General features: G+C 33.2%; 1 protein-coding gene across 1 annotated transcript in view; it reads left to right on the forward strand.

The window, feature by feature from the left end:
- Positions 1-23,844, forward strand: part of SPOCK3 (SPARC (osteonectin), cwcv and kazal like domains proteoglycan 3) — a 312,967-nt gene that overhangs the window by 124,558 nt on the left and 164,565 nt on the right. Inside the window, exon 3 of the mRNA XM_034661407.1 lies at positions 6,677-6,800. Coding sequence (XP_034517298.1) covers positions 6,677-6,800 — 124 coding nt within the window. The remainder of the gene's footprint in view (positions 1-6,676; positions 6,801-23,844) is intronic.

The raw sequence follows: 23,844 nt of genomic DNA on the forward strand, positions 1-23,844 counted from the left end.
TGTGACATCAAATCTTAGTTCAGACTTTGCTCAGTGCTGGCACTGTAGAACTACATCATGTTAAAGTAATAATGTAGTTAATGTTTAAAACCTTGCTTTTTGATGAACATTAATAATTGAAAAAACAAAGGAATTTCTGAATTATTGTTTTAAATATTGGAAGCTAGACTTCGTAAACATTCTCATGTCTGGAATGAAATTACACCTGTCAATACAAATTAAATAGAACCAATTCATGTATTAGTAAATTAATATTTGTATTGATTCCCTAAATCAGAATCACATATATGGTGATATATTATTTATTGAGCTCTATAAAAATTTCAGTTTTAATCAGCCAGATATGTTCTCTAGACAACATTTATTGGTGTAGATCCTTTAAAAAGTAAAATTTGAAGTAATTGTCATTTTTCACCCGTTAAGTAAAACAGACATAGAAATTTATGAAATAGGGAATGTGGTTTTCCATGACATTTAAAACTTCACATGCACATCATAGCAAGGAAAACATTAGTGATAAAGTAAAAAATTGAACACTGGAAGTCCATATCTGTAATTATAAGTGCTAGAAACTTGAGCAAGATAATTAAGCTCCCTCCACCTCTCTATGTGTAGCTTCAGAATTTGAAGACTAACACATATTGTATATGATTGCTAAAATAATAGATATTACTGCAAATATGAGTCTAGCATGTAATAGACTATCAACACACATGAAAACCTAACCTTTAATTTGTGTGAGTACTTTACTCAATTCCAAAATATTGTTTGATGAAATTTTATTGGCTTGAAAACAAAAAATAACTTTCCAGCTCTTCTTCCAATGAATACATTTATACATACTTGATAATTAGGTAATTGGTTTATCATACGTAAGATTGTGAATTCCCAGTCTGTTGATCTGTATTTTGCTGGAAGTAGATTTATGGACATTTCTAATCCATAATAACTCCACCAATGACTAAATCTTACACAATCAAGATCCTTTGCAGTTGAATATACTTTTTGCGTAGCTAAATAAAGAGGGCTTTAGTAATTAAAATGATGTTTGAAATTATGTGGAAACAGTAAGGACTACAATCTGGATTTGATGTCATCTACATTTTATACATTTTAAACCTTTATTACTCATTCAGTCCATTGGGGATCAGATTGAGAAAGAGATTATAAGTGTCATTTATAGTACTGTCTATATTGAAATTTGAAGTTGTTCACTGATGTCTTTAATAATTGTGAATATGCTCACTGCTTAATAAAAAAATTACTTGATGGACTACATCATTCAATTATCGTAACTTGTCCATGATTCAAATCTCACAATGATAACATAGCTTTAAAATAAGGTCAGGGAAACATTCTTTGACAGGAAATTAGCCTCACTAATTGGTTTATTGTGTTAGCAAGATCTATGTTCAAATATACTGGTTGTTGAAATAAACCTCATTTAAATTGTATTCTACTTAGGTAGCAATATAACTCTACAATATTATTTTAAGACTTGTTCAAAGAAAGTTTGGAATATTATAAATTACCCACATCTCTTTAAAGTCTAAATTCTGATGTTTAATTTTATTACTCTGTAAAAAATATGCTCTCTAAATCACTAATTACTTTGATTTCCTGGCAACACTACTGTAGGATATAAGTTGAATTGGTAAATACAGTTCAAGATAAGAATTTATTACTATGATCAATTTTTAGAATGCATTCAATTTATGCTACGAATAGTTTTTAAAGATACATTTTATTAATTACTCCTAGTACTGAATTTTGAAATACATCTATAAGTGAGCTTTTTCTGTGAGTCTTAGTTCTTTGTAATATATAAGGAACAAGTAGAGTTTCTGCTCGTGTTGCAGAATAAACTATGCCAATTTATTTTTAATATGTGTAGTTTAGCAGCTATAGTTAATAATGTTTTCTAGTATAAATAAATGTTTGTTTTGTATTTGTAGAATATATCTTTTTACTTAAAATTAAAATTGATTGCTTATGCCTTGATTCATTGTTTAAATTACTATCATACACAGTACAAAAATCACGGGAAGCAAATAGTGGCCACTACAGTTTTAATGCATTCTGTATAGGACTTTTGAAATTTCACGTAATTTTCTGCCCTAAAAGATAATTTCCTGCACTTGCTAATACCATCTGTCCTTTTCTAAGACACATGGCAAAAAAAAAAAAAAGTAATAAGGAAAGCCTGATTCTTGAAGAGTTATGGCCAATAGGGAATGAATCATAAGTTGTTAGTTGTGTCTTAAGTAAGAATTTTTCCACAAGTCTGGCAGAACTTGAAAAACTGACTGCTCAAAGGAATTGAAGTGTTAGGTGTATTAACCAGACAAGAAATACATCACATCAGGCTGTCCTCAGTTGAGATATTCACAGAATATCTGTGTTCATTTGAACGTCGTTTTATCAGATTAGAATAAAATTCTTTCGTTGAAACAAAGTTAATTTAAATGCATATAGAAAGAAGCAAATACACATAAGGAATTAAGACTTGAATACTGATGATTCCCCTCCTAAGATAAATATATAATAAATAAATTGGCATTTTTTCCTGCTTGCATATTTATGGCCTAAAGAAATGAGGATTAATTTTGTGTGATGTCAGATTTAGGAACTACAGAGTTGTAGAAAAATATATAATTATTTACCGTATAAATATGATATATTTTTTTATTTTTATCATTTATTGATGATGCTTTTTGATATTATAATATGAGTATCCTTTAATTCTTAGGTTTACTTTCATAGAAATTACAGCCATGTTTTATCTTCCCTCTTTCACTAGTTATCACAAGACTGGGCTTCCTACTTTCATTTGCTACCTTGAGATAGCTGAAGTTTACACCTTCAGCATTCCAGTCTGTCTCTTGCTCCACTCACATTGTCCTTCACACCATAATGATGTATTTGTTTCACTTGGTAACACTGTCAAACTCTAAAATCATAACATATGGTGCTTATGCACTGTCTATGCTTCTAATTTTTGAGTGTCTTTGTATAAGTAATTTTATTAAAGATTTATAGGCTCATGGAATGCTCAAGATCAAATGACCCATACTGATGAAGCTTAGCATCATGTAAGGGAAGAAATTAAGACCCAGGGAGGTTACTGGCTTGTCAAGACTGATTAATGACATGATCATGTATAAAAATTAAATCAAGATTTTTTTTCCTGCTATAACCATTTTGGTAACATCATTTGTGCTCTTTCCAAAGTCAATGTAAACCCTAAAACATGGACGTTGTGTTCAAATTATATTGTTAAAATGCACAACATGATTAACTAAACAGAAAACCAAATAGACCATAATTGAATAAACAGATGTAGCAGTAATTAGCATAGTAGTTATTAGAAAAATAAGAGACTGTTGAGCTTTCATGTGTGACTGCTGCTTTGAGTCTCAACACTGAAGACCAGAGTGAAAGGTAAATCAGGAGCACAGGAGACAGCTCAGGTAATAATATGGTACAACTCAACTGCCTCAAAATAAGTCATGTAAAGGAGCACTAGCAATAGTATAGATTCTTTTGAGTAATTTAATTTTCCACCTACTAGAAGCATAAAAACAGGTATATTCTTATTACGCTAACTTAGTGCCTGAATGGTGGAATATTTAAATAAGAAGATTTTGAGACAAATCCTTGTTTTTATCTGTCATAGATTTTCATTCAATTGCTTCTATTCTTTGGGTTCAAAAATACAATTTTTTGCTCTTTAAGGGAAAGGATCATGGCCACATATAGGATGCCATTGTAAAGTAAGTAAATAAATTTTTAACTCAAGTCTTCAAAATTGAAATACGTATTTTTGAAAAACAGTTCTCTTAAAGGTAGACCTCTAAGAAGTTTATTTTACCAGAGTTGCTATTGAAAAAGTAGTTTCTAAATAATTCTAAATAATTGAATTTTGTACTTCATTAAGGGAGGAAATTTTATTGCCCCATTTGATAATAATTCAAAATAATTAACTACTAATTGCTTTTGGTATATCAAAAAATTAGGCTTAGTTTCAAAGGTTAACAATCTTTTACATTTGGAATACTCAAAATAATATGCCTAGTGATGCTTTTGCTTATGGTAATTTCTTACCTGTCATTCCTCCTGCTATGGATGCCAGACACTCATTCTGATAGCCTGAGCCAGCTGTGCCTTTTCCTAAGCCCTTCACTTTGCCCATCTTTGGCTGCCCATCTTGGACTTCCTTGACTGTCTCTCACTTAAAGCACAATTGTTCTTCCTTAAATAGGACCTTCAAAATGTAATTGAAAATTAAACAAAAAAAGATAATCTCCACTTATATGTAATTATATATGCTTATGTATTACATACACTACACAGATAATAAATTAAACCTTAGACATTTTCAGTTATAACATCTACTTCACTAATTTTCCTAAGAACAAGACAAATATTTTAATAGCCAAGATTGTGAGTAATGTTACTTCTGAGGAGCGTTCCTGATACTAAATTAAACAAATTCTCAATCACATGATAACTTTGATAAAGTAGACTCTGGGTTGCAAAAATGTCTTCCATGCTGGGGATGTACTATATGGTAACTAATTTAACAAAATAAAAATTATTAAAAAAAATGTCTTCCATGGTGAATGGAGTGAGTAGAGATACCATATATAGCTAGCTGGCAGGTGAAGTACTAAGTGCTAAGGGGCAGCAAGATGTTTGCAAAGACTTGTCCAACTTCTGCCTTTAGAAGTGGTCAGCATTGCTCAGAATCCTAAAGCCTTTGCTAACGATAGCTTATTTGACCTCTGGTGTCCACCATGTTATATTGTTTATTTTGTTTTCACATGTAAATCCTTTATTTTTTTCAATTACAGATGTTTTGATTTTTGAAAAAAAGAAAGTACATGCCTTATCTGTTTATATCTGGTGATTCCAGTTAGTACATTGTTAATTAATTTATGAATTTGTAGAAGTATTTTTTAGTCAAATAAGATTCCTAAAAATTCATTTGTATTTATACCTTAATTCTAACATGAATACATGGCTGGAAAAAGTATATTCTATGTTGACCTTTATGTGCTTAAGTGTAATTTGTCTTTCAACAGAAAATGAAATAATTAGTTTTCTTCATGTGTAAATTACATCAGTCTGAGATGATTTAAGAACACATAGAAACTATATTTAGAATTTCAGATTTCAAATTTAGGCTCAAATTTTCTAGACTATTTTGTTAAATATAGAGTCTATTCTGTAAAGACTGTCTTACAATGACAAAATGCTAAGTGCTTTCTTTTGGATTTACTGAATATAATAAAATGTTCATGATTCACTGTTCATTCTCCAGGTGTTACGGTATGAATAGTATATATTAAAATATGAATTTCGGTTGGCTTACCCTCATCTACTGCATTTATTCAAAAATAAACAATAGTAAATTACTGGTTTCAGAAATGGCATAGTTTGGCATTAACTCCTATTCAAAATGCTGCTACAAATATATGTAATATTATAATGTTTATAATGTTGATGATACTTCAGCAAATTCTAACTAGGATGAAGTCTAAATAAAAAAGTAACATTTTTATTGATGTACTTTAGGAATAGGAAAGCAATGCTGGCTTTGAAGGGAATAAGGATAACTAAAGTGCTGAACTTGGTAATAATTCTCCTAAGGTACCTGATTGCATAATTTTATGCTTTATTTTGATTATACAATGTGAAAGAATAATGCAAATAGAATGTATTTTTTATTTCCCTCTGCTTTGTTTCTGTAATTTATAAGTTTGAAATGGCATAGAGTAATAATGTTCCAAGTTTTCCAGTTATTGTTTAATTCCCTTTAGAATTCTGTGCCAATTATTTAATCAGTAATAGCAGCATGGTTATTTTTCCCATTATTTCTTATGACATGAACTCTGTGGCCAGACATTTTAAATTTTAAGTAGTCTTTCAGCAAAATTTACAAAATTGAAATAAAGAGAAGTGTTTAGAGTTATGATAGTTTCATGAAAAATTTTTGAGAGAAGCAGGGTTGGTGGGGGAAGAGAAGATAAAAAACCTTTTCTCAATGTCCATCCACTTTTAATCAAAGTGGAAAAACAAATAATTCTAAGTGTAGGTAACAGAAAAGAATGGGTTTTCCCGAGTTATTCTAGATCAAAGCCTCAAAATGGATCTATTTTGAAGTATTTCTATATAATAAAAAAGAGGATTGGCTATCACTAAACCTATTAATTTGGCTTTCTAAATTTTAGTCATTGCTGCAAAGTTCTTTATTGCTGTTTTCTCTCAAAATAAGCATCTCTTATTTCCAGGCACATTGGGTATACCTGAGGAATTCGGTGTTCTTTTCAGTTACTGTTCTTCATGAAATAGTTCTTTATTGCCAAGCAATTGTTGCTTCTGTTTCTGGGATTATCAAAAACACATCACAGCTACAAATTAAAACAAAAAATCTGCATCATGACACATAACTGTGTGACCAGCAGAATATTTCAAAGGAATATATTCTTATTTTTTATGGGTAAATCTTGATATATGAAATAAAAGATTATAATGAAGAATACCATACTGATTAATACATTGAAAATGAGCATTTATCTTCAGGAGTTGGAATGATATGAAGAAAAGGCATGATGTTAATATCAATTTATGTATTTTAAAAAATGCAGTAAGTATGGTTATTGTTGTTTTACAGCATGAAAGATGCAGGAGTCGGCCATAAGCAATGGAGGGGTCCTGTATCATCCACCTGTAAGCAGTGCCCGGTGGTCTATACCAACCCTGTGTGTGGTTCGGATGGTCATACCTACTCTTCTCAGGTAAAGACAATTACAGTCATTTTGTATGAAACACGTAATACGTATTTACTATTAAATGAATAAAATTATCAGTTCTCCCATGTAGTCGTCCAAATAATTTATTTAGCTCCTAAAACAATGCAAATAATCTTGTGGGTTTGGAATCTGATATAATGTGTATTTGTTTCTCCTATATCAGAATTTTTAAATTTTGAAATAATAAATTTGTGAACACTTTGAACACTCCAGTATTAAAAGCAACATTTCCTTTGTTGCTACTATGAAAGAGGTCAGAAATGTAACCATGTCATACCATAATGTTAACAATTATTATCATTATAACAGCAATAGCAGCTACCATCTGTCATTGTCATTACTTCTTTTATCTCATGTTATTTCCTATAGTATTACTAAAAAGCCTCCAAAAATTCTTTTAACAAATGAGAAAACTAAATATCAGAAAGATATAGCAAATTTCACATATTTACTGACATTGAAACCAAGATGTGTTGCCATCTCTGATTTTGTGTCTCTGTTCTCTCCTCTACATTATTCTGCCTCTTTATGTGGTGTCCCATATTATTCAGATATATGGGAGTTTTTAATAACTTTACTTAATAAGACATTGACAAGTTGTCTTTAATTATGTGACAGGAAGGAATGTAGGCTCACAAGCTCTTACATGAAACTTTGGGGCCAGATAAATTTATGAAATTAGATTTTTCAAAAATACATCTTTTTTAGAAAAGATAATGTAGCATATTGTACCATGTCCCCAGTAGGACCTTGCCCTTTTATTAAGCATATTAATATCTTACTAAGGAACTAGATGAATACTCACATTAATACATGAAAACTACAAAGTAACTTTCCCTCAGTTCATATCTGAGCTTGCTTACTGCAAGGGGAGTTCCAAAAATATTTAGCTACATGAACATTTTGTTTTGTAGATACCTCTTTATGAACCATCCCTTCTCCGAGTAAATATGTCCTCACAAGTTTCACTTGCATTTATAATCATTAATTTTAACAATAGCACTGCAATAATAAAATAGACTCATTCAGTCAGTAAATAGATGCATAGTACTTATTTGGTGCTAAGTACTGTGTTATCTTGGTGAAAATCAAAATATAATTGTGTTCAAGGTTGTTTGAGAGGTAATCGTTCCTGAAATGTGCTAATTTGCTGAGGTTTTAAAGGTGTGTATTGCTAGGAGAGAATTGAGAATTTTACTGGTCATTTCAGTATGACCTTGATCTTGGTGAATTCATCATGGTCTAGAATCTCAGCTTTGCAAGTTAAGAAAATTCATGCTTTTGGCACAAGGGATAATGAATCTATCTCATATTATCAAATCCTACATAATAATGTGTAAATCATGATACTGATTTATTCAATGACAATGAAGGTTGCAGTTGTAATATTCAAATTGGTGGGTAGAGCTGCATGGCAAGCAAGTTTTAATCTTAATTGTACTTGATGAACACTGATGACTGAACAGGTTGAATCAAGGGAGGGACTGTAATTTTTACTGGCATCTATCTAGGATAAGCCTGTCTTTCTTCAAAATTAGGGGTAGATGTGGTGGAGGTACTAGTATGTTTATGTCCAGGGTGTCCCTGGAGTGTGCTAACATTAGTCTACCACCTGTTTATTTAGGGATCTCTTAGGGATGCTCCTAGTGGATGATCAGTTTCTTGAATTTAGTTTCACAGAACACAAAGTTATAATCATGAGTGATTTCTTCCTTTTGGAACCATACAGGAGGACTTGCTTGATGATTTTGGAGAAATACAATCATATTCCCACCCAAGATTAAATATACCTATTATAAGTAGACTAATTCACATGTATTTCCAATTCTGTGGGGTTTCCCCACACTTCTTCTTTTTTTCTAAGCACCCCTGAAGACCCCCCAAATTACAAATCATATGATTTTATGAATATTGTTAATAAAGCCATTCTAAGTAATCTATTGAATTGTAACCATTCTGAGTAATCCACTGAATAATAAACCATTGCATTATTATTTTAATATTTATTTGCATACATATCACTTTCAATACATGCCTTGTTGACAAAAAAAAAAATGTGAAAAGAACATGGTTCAAATGAATAAGAGCTTTTAGTAAGTCCCAAATCACCATCCTCATTTCTGTTGATTCTAATTTAACATGGTGATTTTTCCACTTTGGACCACCAAGACTCATCTTAGAGCAGTGAGGCTGAGCTGTATAAAACAGTGCAAAGTAAATGGAGACCTTAGCCCAGTAAGAACTTATATTAAAAAATCCTTAATAACACTTTTTAGAAGTTTATAGAATTTGAAATTCAGAATAAGGCCCTTACCTTTTTTTTTTTTCTTCTTCTTTTTTCTATAAGACAAAGTATTACCCTAGGCTATTTAGATATTGGATCAAGAATAAAGACCACAGAGGCAAATGCCTTCTTGAAATGGTAATTTTATTTTTTCTCCTGCATCTACTTACCAGATGTAAATAGAAGATCGGTGCAGGGGTCACTGATATATATTTTGGGTCTTAGCTTACTCAACTTTGTCAATTGGCTTAGCAAATTCTGACAGAGAGAGATTTAAACAGCTTTGGGGGACTCATGGGCATTTGAATTCATAGGAATGGTGAACTCCAAATTCTAGGTTTAGTATGGTCCCTGAAGCTCCTTACCCGAGGTTTCCAATCCCTCAGCTAAGTATTCCCAATATGTTCAATATTGGCCAGAAGCCAGCTACTATCAGCCCAAAGTGTGGGACCTTACATCCAGGGCAGAAGCCCAGTCCTGTTCTCTTGGTCTTCCTATCATCTTTCTGTATTTTGGCTCCCTTGCATATACAGTTGTGTGTTTGTTTTGCTACTACAAATAATTTTCTTTCAGATTCTATTTTAGATCCACAATGTTTCCTCATTACCTACAGCTCACTTTATGGAGAGGAAGTTAGAAATCATGTTTCCACTGTACAACTTAATTGGAGATGAGGTCATTACAAAGTACAATAGGTGCAGGAGTTGAGGCATGGGGTGAAAAAGAGGCTATCACAAAGTATCCAAAGGAAGACTTTAGTCAAATGCCCTAAGATATAATTTGGGAAAGTACATTTCATCACACAGTGTGACCAATTTGGAATATTTATTTTATTGGAGTTCAAGCTCTCGACTTATCAGCTTGTCTAGAAATCCTCAGCAGAGTATTTTAAAAATGTACACAAGAAGACAAAGGAAGGGTGAAAAATTATGAAAAAATTTATTTACTTGAAAAAATATTGGAACTTTTGTGATTTTTCATAAGAACTATTTTTGTAACATCTGATTTTTTTCCTATGAAGAAAAACGATTGACACTTTTTATAGAAGGCTGGTCCATTTTTCTTTTTAAAAGAACAAATGTTTTCTGAATTCTTTTAAATTCAGCAATGCCAGAAAAATCAAAATATAAGTGTGTTCAAGGTTATTTGAGAGGTAATCATTCCTGAAATTGACACAAAAGATAAAGGTCTTTGTTTCTTTACTTCAGGCAAAGTCTATCTTGATCGTATTGCTTCAGTAAGAACTAGGAATTGTTCTCCAATACAGCATCCATATTAGACCATGGATATATTTGTCGCTGAGTTGTGTAAAATGGATACTACATTTGCTGGGCAGAATTCAATAAATAATATTAATGTTTTAGAACTCAGCATAGCATCAGTAATATAAACTCCCTGGGGACAACACACTGGATGATTTTGAACTTTTTTTTTTTTTTCATATTTAGTTGTGCACTGCTTGGCAATTGGACTTAATAATGGTGACTTCTGTAGGAATTAACATTGTTTATAAGAAATTGTGTGTGTGTGTGTGTGTGTGTGTGTGTGTTCAGGGAAGGCAAGTAAAAAGCTTAACCATTTTATACTGAAGCTCCCAACTCTGGCTACAGACATGCCACTTAAATGGGTATGGGGTGGGATCCTGTGAATCTGAATTTGAAAAGCCCCTTGGATGATTTTTTTTTAAGATTTTATTTATTTAAGGGAAAGAGACAGATAGTGACAGAGATAGAGTGTGAGAGCACAAGCGGGGAGGAGAGGAAGAAGCAGGCTCCTGCTGAGCAGGGAGCCCAATGTGGGGCTTGATCTCAGGACCCCGGGATCATGACCTGAGCAGAGGACAGATGCTTAACTGACCGAGCCACCCAGACACCCCTCTTTGGGTGATTTTTGTGTGTAGACATAGTTGAGAACCACTGTTGTATCCCTTCAGATTATTGCATCCCTACAGATTACTTTTGAATTCTTATTGTTTAAATAAACTAGAGCATCAATAACATTGATGGGAAAGCATTTACTTTTTGTTGCATCTTGAGAAAATTCAATTTTGTTTCAACATATTACTGTTATGTCTTATTTTTCTTTATTTTTTCCATATTTGAGGCATTCTATTACTTTCTCTTAATAATAGTTGCTAATTCTAGTAGCCCTCTGTACATTGTAAAAGATAAAAAGTTTCTTGACACCTCACCATTTTGATGTGTTGTATCTATTAATATTTAGTATTTAATGATCCGATGTACCTTCCTCTGAATACTTTGTCTAGGCTGAGATAATTTTATGTTGGAAGAAATAGATACTCACTGTTCCTATTTGAACCGCTTTTCACTGTATGTAGGCGAGGTTGTACTTTTGGCTTAGGTATGCCAACTTGATCAAGATTACCACTCCAGCATGTTAACAGAATCATTTACTGGGAGAAGCGCTTATTAAACCACTGAACATTAGAGGAAATAATATGACTGAACTTTATCATAAAATCTCAGAGTTGAAAGGAACTCAATAGGACATCTAGTACAAACTTCTACACAACATGCAGGTGCCTGATAAGATATCATGTTCTGTGAGATAAATGTCTATATTTATGGGGAGTTCTAATTGTCAGAAAAGCTTTCCTGTCCTTACATTGATTTGGCTTCCAAAATTCCCAATTCCTACCCCCTCAGCATATATTGAAACACAAAATGCAAACTTTATTGTTTTCAGTTGTTGGGAAATAAGTAAATTCCTAAATTTTCACTTGAAATGCAGCAAGAATCTAAAAGACAGCCTCATGGGTAGAATATTATTTAATTTTTACAAAACTCAATTCCCTGCCTTTTAAGATTTTTTTTGTACATATTTATTTAGATATGAACTTTGTAAAGAATATTCACCTTCATTGGATCTGAGACATTCAACAGTGTTTTCAAGGAAACCCAACCCTGTATTATGTGCTGATATTTAAGCATATTAAGTCATATTTAATTAAATTATATAATTATGATATTAACTTATTGGAACAGGCTTTAGGAACAAAAAAAGTGAAGTTATGATAAGCATAAAACTCAGCTGACAGAAATGAGGAAGTTTGGAGTCATTTATTAGTGTTCAGTGTTTAGCATTCTATGGACAATAGTTATTTCCTGGGACGTCAACTGAAGGTGAACTTCGAATGTAATTTTCTTATTAACCAAAAAAATATTCATTCAGGAGAAACTAACTAATATGTTCTTCTTCTGTAAATATTACATGCTTGGGCTAAATATCACTACCAAATAAAGGTGAAATATAATTTCTTAATCAGTTGAATATGAACAAGTAGATATAATCACTGAATTTTCATAAGGAAATTTCATAAGGAAAATATCTAGTAAAAATAGATTCTAATTATTTTGTTCTTCAATCCTGAATTTATTTTCTTCTCAGACTAGTGTATATGTATGCAATATGAAGTGTTGAGTATTTAGTGTTTTATATATACTAATTCATATTATTAGTGTATTTAAATGTACACAAAAAGTTACGGGAAATAATTTATAGCAATGAATGATTTTTGTTTTCCAAAAAGAAAAAGGAAAATGAAGAAAATTAAGTTTAAACATGAAAAACATGTGCCATATCTATAAAAGGATTCTTAGAGCAAACTAACTGCTTCTTTTAAATATTCAGACAATTCTTCCACCTTCTCAGTTATAAATAATGCAATATGTTATTGCTGTGGCAATGGACACTTTTGCCTTGCTTCTAAATTATTTCACTAACTAAATCATTTTTCTGCAACTTGTATTATATTGAAGAAATTTAACTTCATTTTTATTTTCTAGTATAGTATACTTTAAAACTATAATTATCTTTGGAAGGCAACTTGTTTGAAGTTAAGTGAGCAAACTGTATTTTTGAGTGTTAGTGCTCTAATCTCTCTCCATACTCTAAATATCTGCCCCTTCTTCTCCAGGAGATCGCTTTATGGATTATGTTATACCTCTCTTTCTATAACTTCAACACAGATATACGCATACTTTCTTGGCTTATTGAAGACTCTTGAGTTGTATATGCTGGTAGCTGTCATTCAAAGAGTCTGGGATAAAGTTTCAGCTAACTTCTAAATTTATATATATATATTTTAAAAATTTTATTTATTTATTCGACAGAGATAGAGACAGCCAGGGAGAGGGAACACATGCAGGGGGAGTGGGAGAGGAAGAAGCAGGCTCATAGCAGAGGAGCCTGACGTGGGGCTCGATCCCATAACGCCGGGATCATGCCCTGAGCCGAAGGCAGACACTTAACCGCTGTGCCACCCAGGCACCCCTAAATTTATATTTTGATGTATTTTTGAGATTATAACACTTTTTATTTTTGTATTCGTGACTCTGCTGAAGTGGCCTTTCACAAAACTCAAGTGATATTTTATGTTTTATTTATTTATTTTTAACTCTGTAGGAAGATGAAAAGTTGGCAAATCTATGTTTCACACATTTGTCTTTGAAATATTGATAATCAATAAATCTAAATCTAGAAGATTTTGATCCAGTCATATGTGGCTGCAATACCCTTTCAGTGACTATGTGGCAGATTATATATTTTCCCACAATCTCTGTAGATATACTCTATGATCACGGTATGTTGTAATGTCCTTTAATTTTGCTCCACCCTACATGTGCTCTACCAAGGAAATTAGTTTTGGTATGTGAATTGGAAATGGATTAAATATACTATTGCATCTGAAGAAAGCCAGTTAAACAAAAGCAAATTGAAACTGGGAGGCAAGAAATTATAATGTAGGAACTAGGGGGGAAAAAAAAGACTATCAATAGCTAGAATCAGGAAATTTGAAGATGAACACCTTGCAAAAGAATGTTAGAGTAGGTTTTATATGAAAATATTGTGGTGTAGATGAATTGGAAGATCATCTAAACAGGTATACCACCAGTAAAAATAAAGTGAGAAGTATCTGTCTTTGAGAACTAAGAATATGAAGAGTAACTATTTCTCTCTGAAGTTGAAGAAAATTAATGACATACAATATATGTGTGTATGTGAATATAGACGTATATGTATAACACAGAAAATATATTTAACAAGAATAAGCTGTTATATATGTAATTATATATGTTTGTGTGTATTTCAGAAAAACAGCTCGCATATCTCAGAAAATACTTCAGAAAAATGATGCAAAAAGGGAAATAAAGAATAGGAAATATAATTAAAATATATAAAACGTTATTCTGAAAACTAAAGGAGAAACCAGAAACAATAAAATGGAGCAAAATAATAAAAGAAAAATTGAACATTTTCCAGAAATGTTGGATGGCATGAATCCACAATATAGGAAGTACAATTTGTACTAAGTAAGATAAATAAGAAGAAATTCAAATCTAGATACATTTTAATAAAATGACAGATTATCAAACAAAATCTAACCAGAAAACAAAAGTTTAAAATACTATATCATTACACCAACAAAATTATCTCAACAGGATTAATGGGATTTTAAAAAACAGTGGAAAAATGCACTTAAAATATTGAAAGAAAATTTTTAAAAATTCAAAATAAGTACTTCAGAGGAAACTGTCATCTGAATTTTCTACACAAAAATCCTTGAAAAGATTGTACAGAACAAAATAGCCAAGGCCTCTGATTGCAAGATATGCAGAAATATGAGTGACCCATGGAGACTTACCTCCAAACAATATCCCATTTCTCATTTCCACATCTTTTTGGCTTGCAGAGAATTTACCTATAAGTTTACGCCATCAAACTTTCCAACTAATATGATCAACAGATGCTGGGACCAAATTTACTTATTTTGTCTCATGCAGTATTTATATAAGGCTAACAGCAAGGAAGCTCCAAGCAGAAGAATGAAACGAACCTACAGACAATATTGACATCAACAATGTCTCCCTTCCCACTCTGGGGTCCTGGCCCAACCACCTGAACAGATCCCACAAACCATCAAGGTTTACTTTAGAAATCTAGGTGGATTTTGCCTCAATTTTCTGTCTTAGTCTTTGTACTTGGCTTGAGGATTTAACCCAGGTGTAGCAGGATGCTTTAGTGATTGCATAGACTCCCACTTGGCCTGCAAGGAGGAACCTAGGACAANAAAAAAAAAAAAAAAAAAAAAAAAAAAAAAACCCTGGTCAATGAATTGAGGGTGACCTGAATGCCTTCTAGGAACAATGTGGTAACATTGATCACTTTACTTAAGATCAGTGACAAATTTATATCAACTTTTCTAATTGGATACCTTGTGTTATAGAGAGAAATTCCTGCAAGGTGCTCATAAAAAATGAGTCTGGTATGCCACCTGGAACTGAATAACTAAGTGTAGATTCATTTAGGAGAGATCTAGGTTTTCTGAGAACTACCTGATCTTCTGGTGGTGCTTCCTAAACAGGTGAAGTACTCTTAGACCACTGCTGAGGTGCAAATCACCGTGTTTTTAGTACGGAGGCATATTCATGCCTGGATTCCATTCAAGAGAACAGTCCCAGCAGTGCACATGGTATCCTGCAAACAAAATATTATTAAAACTGGAGTGACCTGCGAGTAAGAACTACATTTTTCCGGGACACAGATTGACAGTACATCAAATGTGACCTTCGAGCCCACTCGAAGATGCTTGATTTTCCAATTGAATTAGAATAATTGATTCCACTCCTTGTTTTTGGACTGATGCTTGAAAGCAGTCTGTTCAGCCTGTCCTATTTTTCGAAGCAACCAACTGATGGCATTGAGCCATCTCACTGAATGACTGAGAATGGAGGTGGGAAGGACTTCGGAAGGTACTGGCAGGTGCTTTGTGTGGGAAGTTCAGGAGCTGGTGCCATCCCTTCCTCTTTCTGATAGACTTCTCAGGTTAAGCAGAATAGAGAAGGAAATGTCTAGGAAAAGGAAAATCCAGCAGTTAAGTTTAAGGCACTTGCAACACCTTGGGAAAACCATACAAGGGCACATTCCTGGAGGAGGAAAGAAATAAGGATGGCTCTGAAAGACAAAAGATCATTAATGTCTCTTCCTTGGCCATTTCTCTCAGGGTCTCATGTGTTCCCTCCCTTTGTGCTGAGGTTGTTGTTCTCCCTCCATAAACACAAAATTAGTGCATCCCATTACAGAAATTAAAATTCCCCATTTCTTCCTCTCAACTTCTAAACTCTATACATAAATATCACAACTATAGGAGTCTAGTCCAGCAGGGACAAGGGAAGTAAAAGTTAGAGAGACACATTGCGTTCCCAACTTTGCATGGACTACTGTCAGGGGCCTTAGTGAGCAGTGTGATCCAGGACCATGTTAATCCAACAAGACAATCCAGGTGGCTGAGTCAGAATTAAGCTTAAATTCCCAAGGTCCCCTTCGGACAGCCTGTCACCTGCAGGGTACAACAACCAGGCCAGCCTGAAGTTGCTATTAGAAGAAGGAAAGCAAATACCTGAATATTTAAAATAGGTATCTATAAACTTTTTTAGGTGCTGGGACTGCTTTTTGGTGGTGATGACCAAAGAGATAACAGTTTTCCTTCACTACTGGTGAGATTGAGCATTGTAAATCCACCCAAATAGTCTTAAAAAAAAAAACAAAAACAAAAACTTCACTTAGCAAACAGCCTTCTGAATTTTGTCAGGAGTTCATTCAGCCATTCTTGCTGACAGAAGCTTAAAATTGCAGTTGGAGTCATTGAGACTGAAGCCTCTGACTCCAACAACAGGGTATCAACGCTATAGGGGAACATTAGAGTTTATAAGTACCTGCTAGTGACAAATGGCAAGAAGTTTCTCCCACTAGAAAATTCTTGGCTCTTGGATCCTTCTTGATGCTTATCAGACAGCAAACTATAAACATAGCACATCAATACCTATCACATGTTCAGATGTAGAAGCAACAGCAATATGCACTGAATTGGTCCATAGATCCCACAAGAAAGGTCATGTTGGCTTACCTTCCATATAGTAAGTGTGCCCAAACGCCATCCATTGAATCTAGGGTCACCTTCCCCAAAAGAACCAGGAGTGATGGATGGTGCCTGCATCAACATAGCCACACATTTTTAAATCTCTCACCTACCCCAGAGTTCTTCAGTATATTTGGATGAGTGTACATGACATCTGTCACTTTTGGAAATAGAGAAACCTTGACACTAATATCAAGATAACACTACATCTCTCCTTCTGCCTGGATGCTAGTGAGCAATAACCAAAGAACTATTTGAACCATTTCAGCCAATCCTACTTCTTGCTGCTCAGGCTCAGAATTTTCAATAGCAAAACAGTGGGTGATCCTTGTTTCCACTTTTTGCTGATGACTCAGGTGAGAGCATCCAGAACATTGTCTCCTGGATCATGGACAATCTTCTCATATCTTCCGATCTGGTCCATGCGGCTTAGTGTCCTTTCACTTCCAGAAAGCCGTGTCTTTGTAAGCATCCCATCCTCGTTGCCAAAAGAACTGTGAAAAATCTGAGATTTTTACCCTACGTGTAAATACATGCCACAGTTTATGAATACTGGCAGAAGACCTAAGACTTCCAGATCAGAGACAAAGCGACTTATTACTTATGACACAAGAAGAACAATGTTTATGTTTGCATCAATTCTCCTTCCCCACAAGTCCCACAGGACAATGCAGACTAACCCAGTTGGATGTTCCACACACATTGGGTTTGTACCCAGCTAAGGAAAGCTGGATTATTTCATAATGGGCTGCAGACAACCCTGCTCAAACTTTGCACTATAGAGACACATTATTTTTATTTTACTGGGAAGCAAACAAATCTGCCGTTTCTTCCAGACAGAAGGCAGAATTAACTCTACCTTGCAAGGATATTACCATACAAACAAAGTTGAAGATACAATATCAAACAAAAGGCTATCAAATGCCTCTGCTCCTAAGATGTACAGAAACACAGGAGATCTAGTGGGACTTGTCTTCCAATAGTACAAAATAGTAGGGTAGCTCTACAGCGTCAGAAAAACTAGATTTCCCAATGAAAGTCTTAGAAGATGAAGAAGGTTACTATGAAACAATTATCATGCTAATTCACCTAGAAAATCAAATAGAATAAATCTAATCTTGTATGTATATAATAAAATGGTTTCAAGATCTGTAGAGCAATTTCTACAGGGAGACATTATCAAATCTCACTCACACATCCTAAGATTCCGGCACTCTTCTCTTAGTAATTAGTGAAGCTATAGGGAAAGGAAAAAAAAAAAAGTTGGGCTCCTTTCTTCCCCTCCCTGGCCCAAAGTTAATGGATCCACTGCACAGTGGTGAATAGAGAAGGGGTGAACTTTGTAATATAGCATGGAGGTGTGGGGTATTTAGTGGGGAATGTTGCTGGAATTTCTATGCTAAAGAGCTGGTCAGGAAGCTGTGAGATTGTTCTCTTGGGCAATTAAGAAAATAGAGTGATCATATAAGTAAATCTATGTTTCTTATTGTTGGAGAAAATACTTACAAACATGGAAAATGGAAGGCTGGAAAGAATCCTGAGATGTTGGATTGGAATTGGAGGTATCAGTGTGAACTCATGTTGGGTTTTTTTTCCCTTAGTTTTAAAAAATGTATATATTTCATTGATTATATATTTTATATATTTTAATATATATTGATATATATTAATATATTTTAAATATATAGAGAGACACACTTAGAATTAGTTATAGATATATTTGTATGCCTGTGTATACTAGGAGGATACTTGTTTATTTATAATATTTAATAAATTATTGCTTCCACTGTCTGTCTCACTTTATCCTTGTTTGCCTTTTTATATTCACCTTTTCTATATAAACTCATCCTTCACAATGTTTTGATCACCCCAGTTAGCAGGTCCATGCTCTTTTCCACAGTCGACATTGCCAGGATTCTTCCTTTCCAAAGGTGGATGATGACCTGTGGTCTTAGATGAGCATGTATTCCTGTAGTGAGTCAACAGACGGTACTCTGGAAGTATGTCTTCCCAGGTTTACTCAAGAGGAAAGCTTTACACAGTGGAAAAACTAAGTTTTATGTGATTGTATCTTTTTGTCAAAACTAAATGTACCACTCTTTCCCTATCTTTCCCTTCCAGCATATTCCAAAGTTTATCACTGCTACCAGTGCATAAAACTGTTCAGGGGCTATAGACCATTAAGCATATATCTTAGCTATAAGAATAGTACATAATTTTAATTAGGTTCTTGGTATTTCTTAAGCTTAATTAACAAGAAATTTCCTCAAGCTTTATGTTCATTGAAATAGTTAATATAAAAATTTAAGTGTGTAAACCCCAAAGACATTGAAATCTATGCCCAAGGTACCACACCTTAGTATTTTTATGTTTACATAATTGTTAAAGTCATTGAAAACTTTGAGGTCTCCAGTCTTTTTCTTGTTAGCTAAATTTCAGTTTCTATCCTGAGTCTTTCATCTGCTTGTGTGTTCTTTTAAAATACATCACTTGTTACTTATTACCATTCTTCCAATTTTTTTTTAAGATTTATTTGAGACAGGGAGAAAGGGAGAGAGAGGGCATGCTCAAGTGGGAGGGACAGAGGGAGAGAAGCAGAGAGCAGAGCACCACACTGGGCTCAAACCCATAACCCATGAGATCCTAACCTGAGCTGAAACCGAGTCAAACGCTTAACTGACTGAGCCACCCAAGTGCCCCTTATCACCATTCGTTTTAAAAAAATTTACTCCTGTTGGTATATGTAAAAATAATTTCTTCTCATATATAACTGTAATTTTTTGGAGTACTTGGTATCATGACCTTCTATTTTCATCCATTTTCTTAATTATTTTTAACCACTCTGCACCCTTCTGGAAAGTTTGAGTTGTTATCTGTCAATGCCCATATTTTATACTAATATAAATAATGAAAATAAAAATCAAAGTAAGTTAAAATGACTTCATTAATGTTATGTATATATTATATTAATCATCAAACAATGTTTCTGTAGGCTTTATTTTAATTGAAACTATTACTCTAATTGAAAGCAACCTTTGTATGGAATAATTTAAACAAGAATTTTGGTTTGATGACAAAATTTAGTACAACCTATGAGAAGGAAATAATTATAAAATAAACACACTGTATTTTTTATTCTTAAAATTTTTAAATTTGTTACCAGATTTTGCAGTCTAGAATACCTGTTTACAACAACAGCCTAACAAGGAGGAAAATGCATATAGGAACACTGCATTGTGCACACAGATCACAAAATCAGAGATGCTTGATAGCACGTGATCTTATAACTCAACTAAATAAATCAATTAGTCATATAAACAGTAAGGTTTCTTTATATGCATGTATTTCACAGTCTCAGCTGAGATGAGGGAAGATACAATCCTGACATTCTAGGACTACATTGGAGTAAACTGAGTTTAAGGCAGAATGTAATATAGCCATGCCATGTACATACTCAGGTACTCTTCAGAGAGAAATCATTCAAAACACAGTACTGGGTCAGTTCTGAGTCCATAATCCATCTGTCAAGTTGCTTTCTCCTTGATATGTTCTCATGGTGCACTGTAAGACATTGTAAGGTCTGTGCCAAATGAGAAATTTTTTTTTTTGATATTTTGAGATGCATTTAATTTGGGGAGAAAAATAAAATATATGTAATAATAATTCCTGTTTGGAGAGTCAGAGATATACTGATTCAAAAAATAATATACATCTGTTGCCTTTTTTTTTCTTGGCTGTTCTCCTTAGTCAGATAGTCTAGTTGCCAACTGGTGCAATATTTTAACTGGTTCATGACTACATGACAGGGATTATAAATTTAGTAACCTGGGTTAAAGAGTCCATACTATCCTCATGTCATCTCATCCCAGCTTAAATTCAACTAGTCTTTATAATACCCAATTTCTAAATGTCTGATAGAAACATTTTGAGGTGTAAGGGGGAATTGACTTGCATATCAGCCTTAAAGCTTGCTTAAATTAAGGACTTTAACGTTCTCAGGACTCTGTTGGTTTTTTCCTCGTTTTGATTTTGCTTAATAGCATCTGTGCTCACATCTCCAATGTTGTCCTTATAAAGGATCTACCTCTCTCTCCTCAGATCTGAATAAAAATGCCTTATGTCACAGGACTTTGACCCTGTGGTAAGAGGTATGCTATAACATTGGTATGTAAAGTTCAGTTTCCCAAAATAAAGTTTCTGGTGAGAAAAGGAGACATTTGCCCAAAATAAATAGGGTGTCATTTCTTAATGAAAAGTAGAATGACAAACAGAGACAACAGTGGGGTAGTGTCCACTTGAGTACATAAGTTTGCCAAAGGTTTTTGCTATGCTTAACTCCCTGCTTGTTATTTATGCTACAATAATAACATGTGTATGTAATTGGTAAATCCCAATGAATGGAAGGATTCAAGTCTAAATCAAGTCTTTTTTTTCCTCCTCTGGTTGTCTTTGCATGGGAAACACCAGAGTGGGGATCAGAAAAACTCAAGTGGAGGACATGTACTCACAGAAGGATTATAGCAGACTACTAGGAATTCTATTCATGAGAGTTCAGATCATGTCTAAGATATTGGTTGTCTAAGGTATTAGAGGTATATAATGTACTGTATTAGTCCAATGTAGATTAAAACAAACTGTAAAAAAAAGTAATTCATAATATTCCAAATTCCCAATTTATTTTTTCATTTGAATCAAAACTTTTATCACTATAATAAGCAGAACATTGTTGCCATTTTTGCTACTGCTAATTATATACTTGTTCTACATGAAAAGCACTATAAAATAGTGCTCAAATCCCATTTTAGCCATGCATTTTTGATCAGTTGCATAAAGTTTTCTAAGCTTCACTTGAAAGACTTAATTTTAAAAAATCCACCTATCGTACCTCATTGATCAACATTTAATGCATCAAACTGCTTAACACAGTGTTTGACACATAGGGATACCTCAGTGAAAGTCATCATTTATAAGCTGTGTATTTTGTTGTGTTAGCTGATTTGTCTTTTCTGATTTTTTTCTAGATAATTTAAGTACTTGTAGCTGGTAGTTTATTTATACTGCTGTTTTTTGTTTGTTTGTTTGTTTTTAATTTTATTGCATTACTTTAATGAATGACCAAGAAAAAATTCCTAAGGGAGTATGGATGGGATCTTGAGAGTTTAGTTAATTATTCATTGTCAGAGCTAAATCAGAACGCTATTGACATTTGAGGTCAGATCATGCTTTATTTTGGGGGACTGACCTGTGCCTTGAAGGATGTTTAGCAGCACTTCTGGTTTCTAGAAAATGCCAGCAGCAATCCCTCCCTCACAGTGGTAACAACCAAAAATGTTTCCAGATATCCCCTGGGGGCAAAATTACCCCAGCTGAGAATTTCTAATGTAAACCCCCCCGACAAGGCCATGGTGATTGCATCACCTTAAAAAAAATCTGTAATAATAGCCTGACTCAGTATTTATTACCCTGAGGGTTGGGGTTTTTCTATGGGCCAACCAGATCTCTCCTATAGTAAGATCATATTTTCTTCTCCGATCCTGTGATTAAACAAATGACTTTAACTTACTTTCCCTGACAGGTGTCAACTTTGACCATTGAAAAATCATTTTGGGGGCTTGTTTTTCACAGTAACTCCTAACTTAAGTATTTTCAGTGCTCAGGATCTTAGATAATCAGGAATACATTAATCATGTCTTTCTCTACAGAATTTCCATTTTTTGGTAATTATAAACTAATGAGCATGCCCTTTATGTGATATTTTAGTTCACTTATACCTTTATAAATATTTCAGCTTTGGGATAATTAAGTAAATTGAATGTCATTAATTAGAAATCCAATCAGTGGGTGTCACTAAAAAAATATTTTAAAATAGTACTTTTAATGTCCTAATGTTCTTTGAATAAAATTCTTCAGGACGATGTTTTTTGAAAATCAATCCATAAGTAAATAAAACTAAATGGTTTTCTGATTACAGGAAGTAGAGTTTTTTAACTATAAACATGGGGTAGATTTGCTATCCCTTCTGATTCTGTTGGTCTTTACAGAAATGTATACAGAAAAAAAAATGTTTGGTAGAACCATTCTGAAAAATAAATTGTTTTATTTTTAAAGTAATTCTTTTTCAAAACTATAATTTCATCACATGCAAATTTTAGACTGCTTAGAAAAATTTTGTTATGTCAAATAAAGTTATTTAAGAGGTGAAACTTTTTTAACTCACAACTCATGTATTTTTGTTGTTCATTCAATTATTTTCAGGCTTTCACTTTCTTTGAATAAAAAAATCACTTTTAAAATAAACCACATTTAGAACGTAAATGGTGTGGCATAACACATCTTTGAAGGAAGCTAACATATTTTCAAATTTAAAATTTAATATTAGCTGTAATTAATATTGACTTTTGGCTTTGTTCACATACCCTTTACAATTATTCTTAAACTTTTCTTAAATTATGTCATGAGTCAGAATTTTCATATGACCAGATACAGGATTCTGAAATATTAAGTTAAAAGAAGTTAGAGTAAAAAATATTACATTTGAGGTCTCAAAGTTTTATATAACTTATCTGGCTTTCATTAAAGTGCTCGTAATTTCTTATCTATTTCTACTTTTGATTAGCCATTGGGCATTTTAATTACATTTAAAATTCATTGTAATTTTACAAGTCAAAACCATTTCCTTCAATTACTGAAACATTGAATAGTAATAAAAAAATGATTCTTTGAAAGACTTCATTCCTCCAAAAAGGCTCATCAAGCCACTACATATATATTCCAAGTGTAATAATTTTAACTCATTTGTTGAAAGG

The sequence above is a fragment of the Ailuropoda melanoleuca genome, chromosome 5 (genome assembly GCF_002007445.2).
Source record: "Ailuropoda melanoleuca isolate Jingjing chromosome 5, ASM200744v2, whole genome shotgun sequence".
Lineage (NCBI taxonomy): Eukaryota > Metazoa > Chordata > Mammalia > Carnivora > Ursidae > Ailuropoda > Ailuropoda melanoleuca.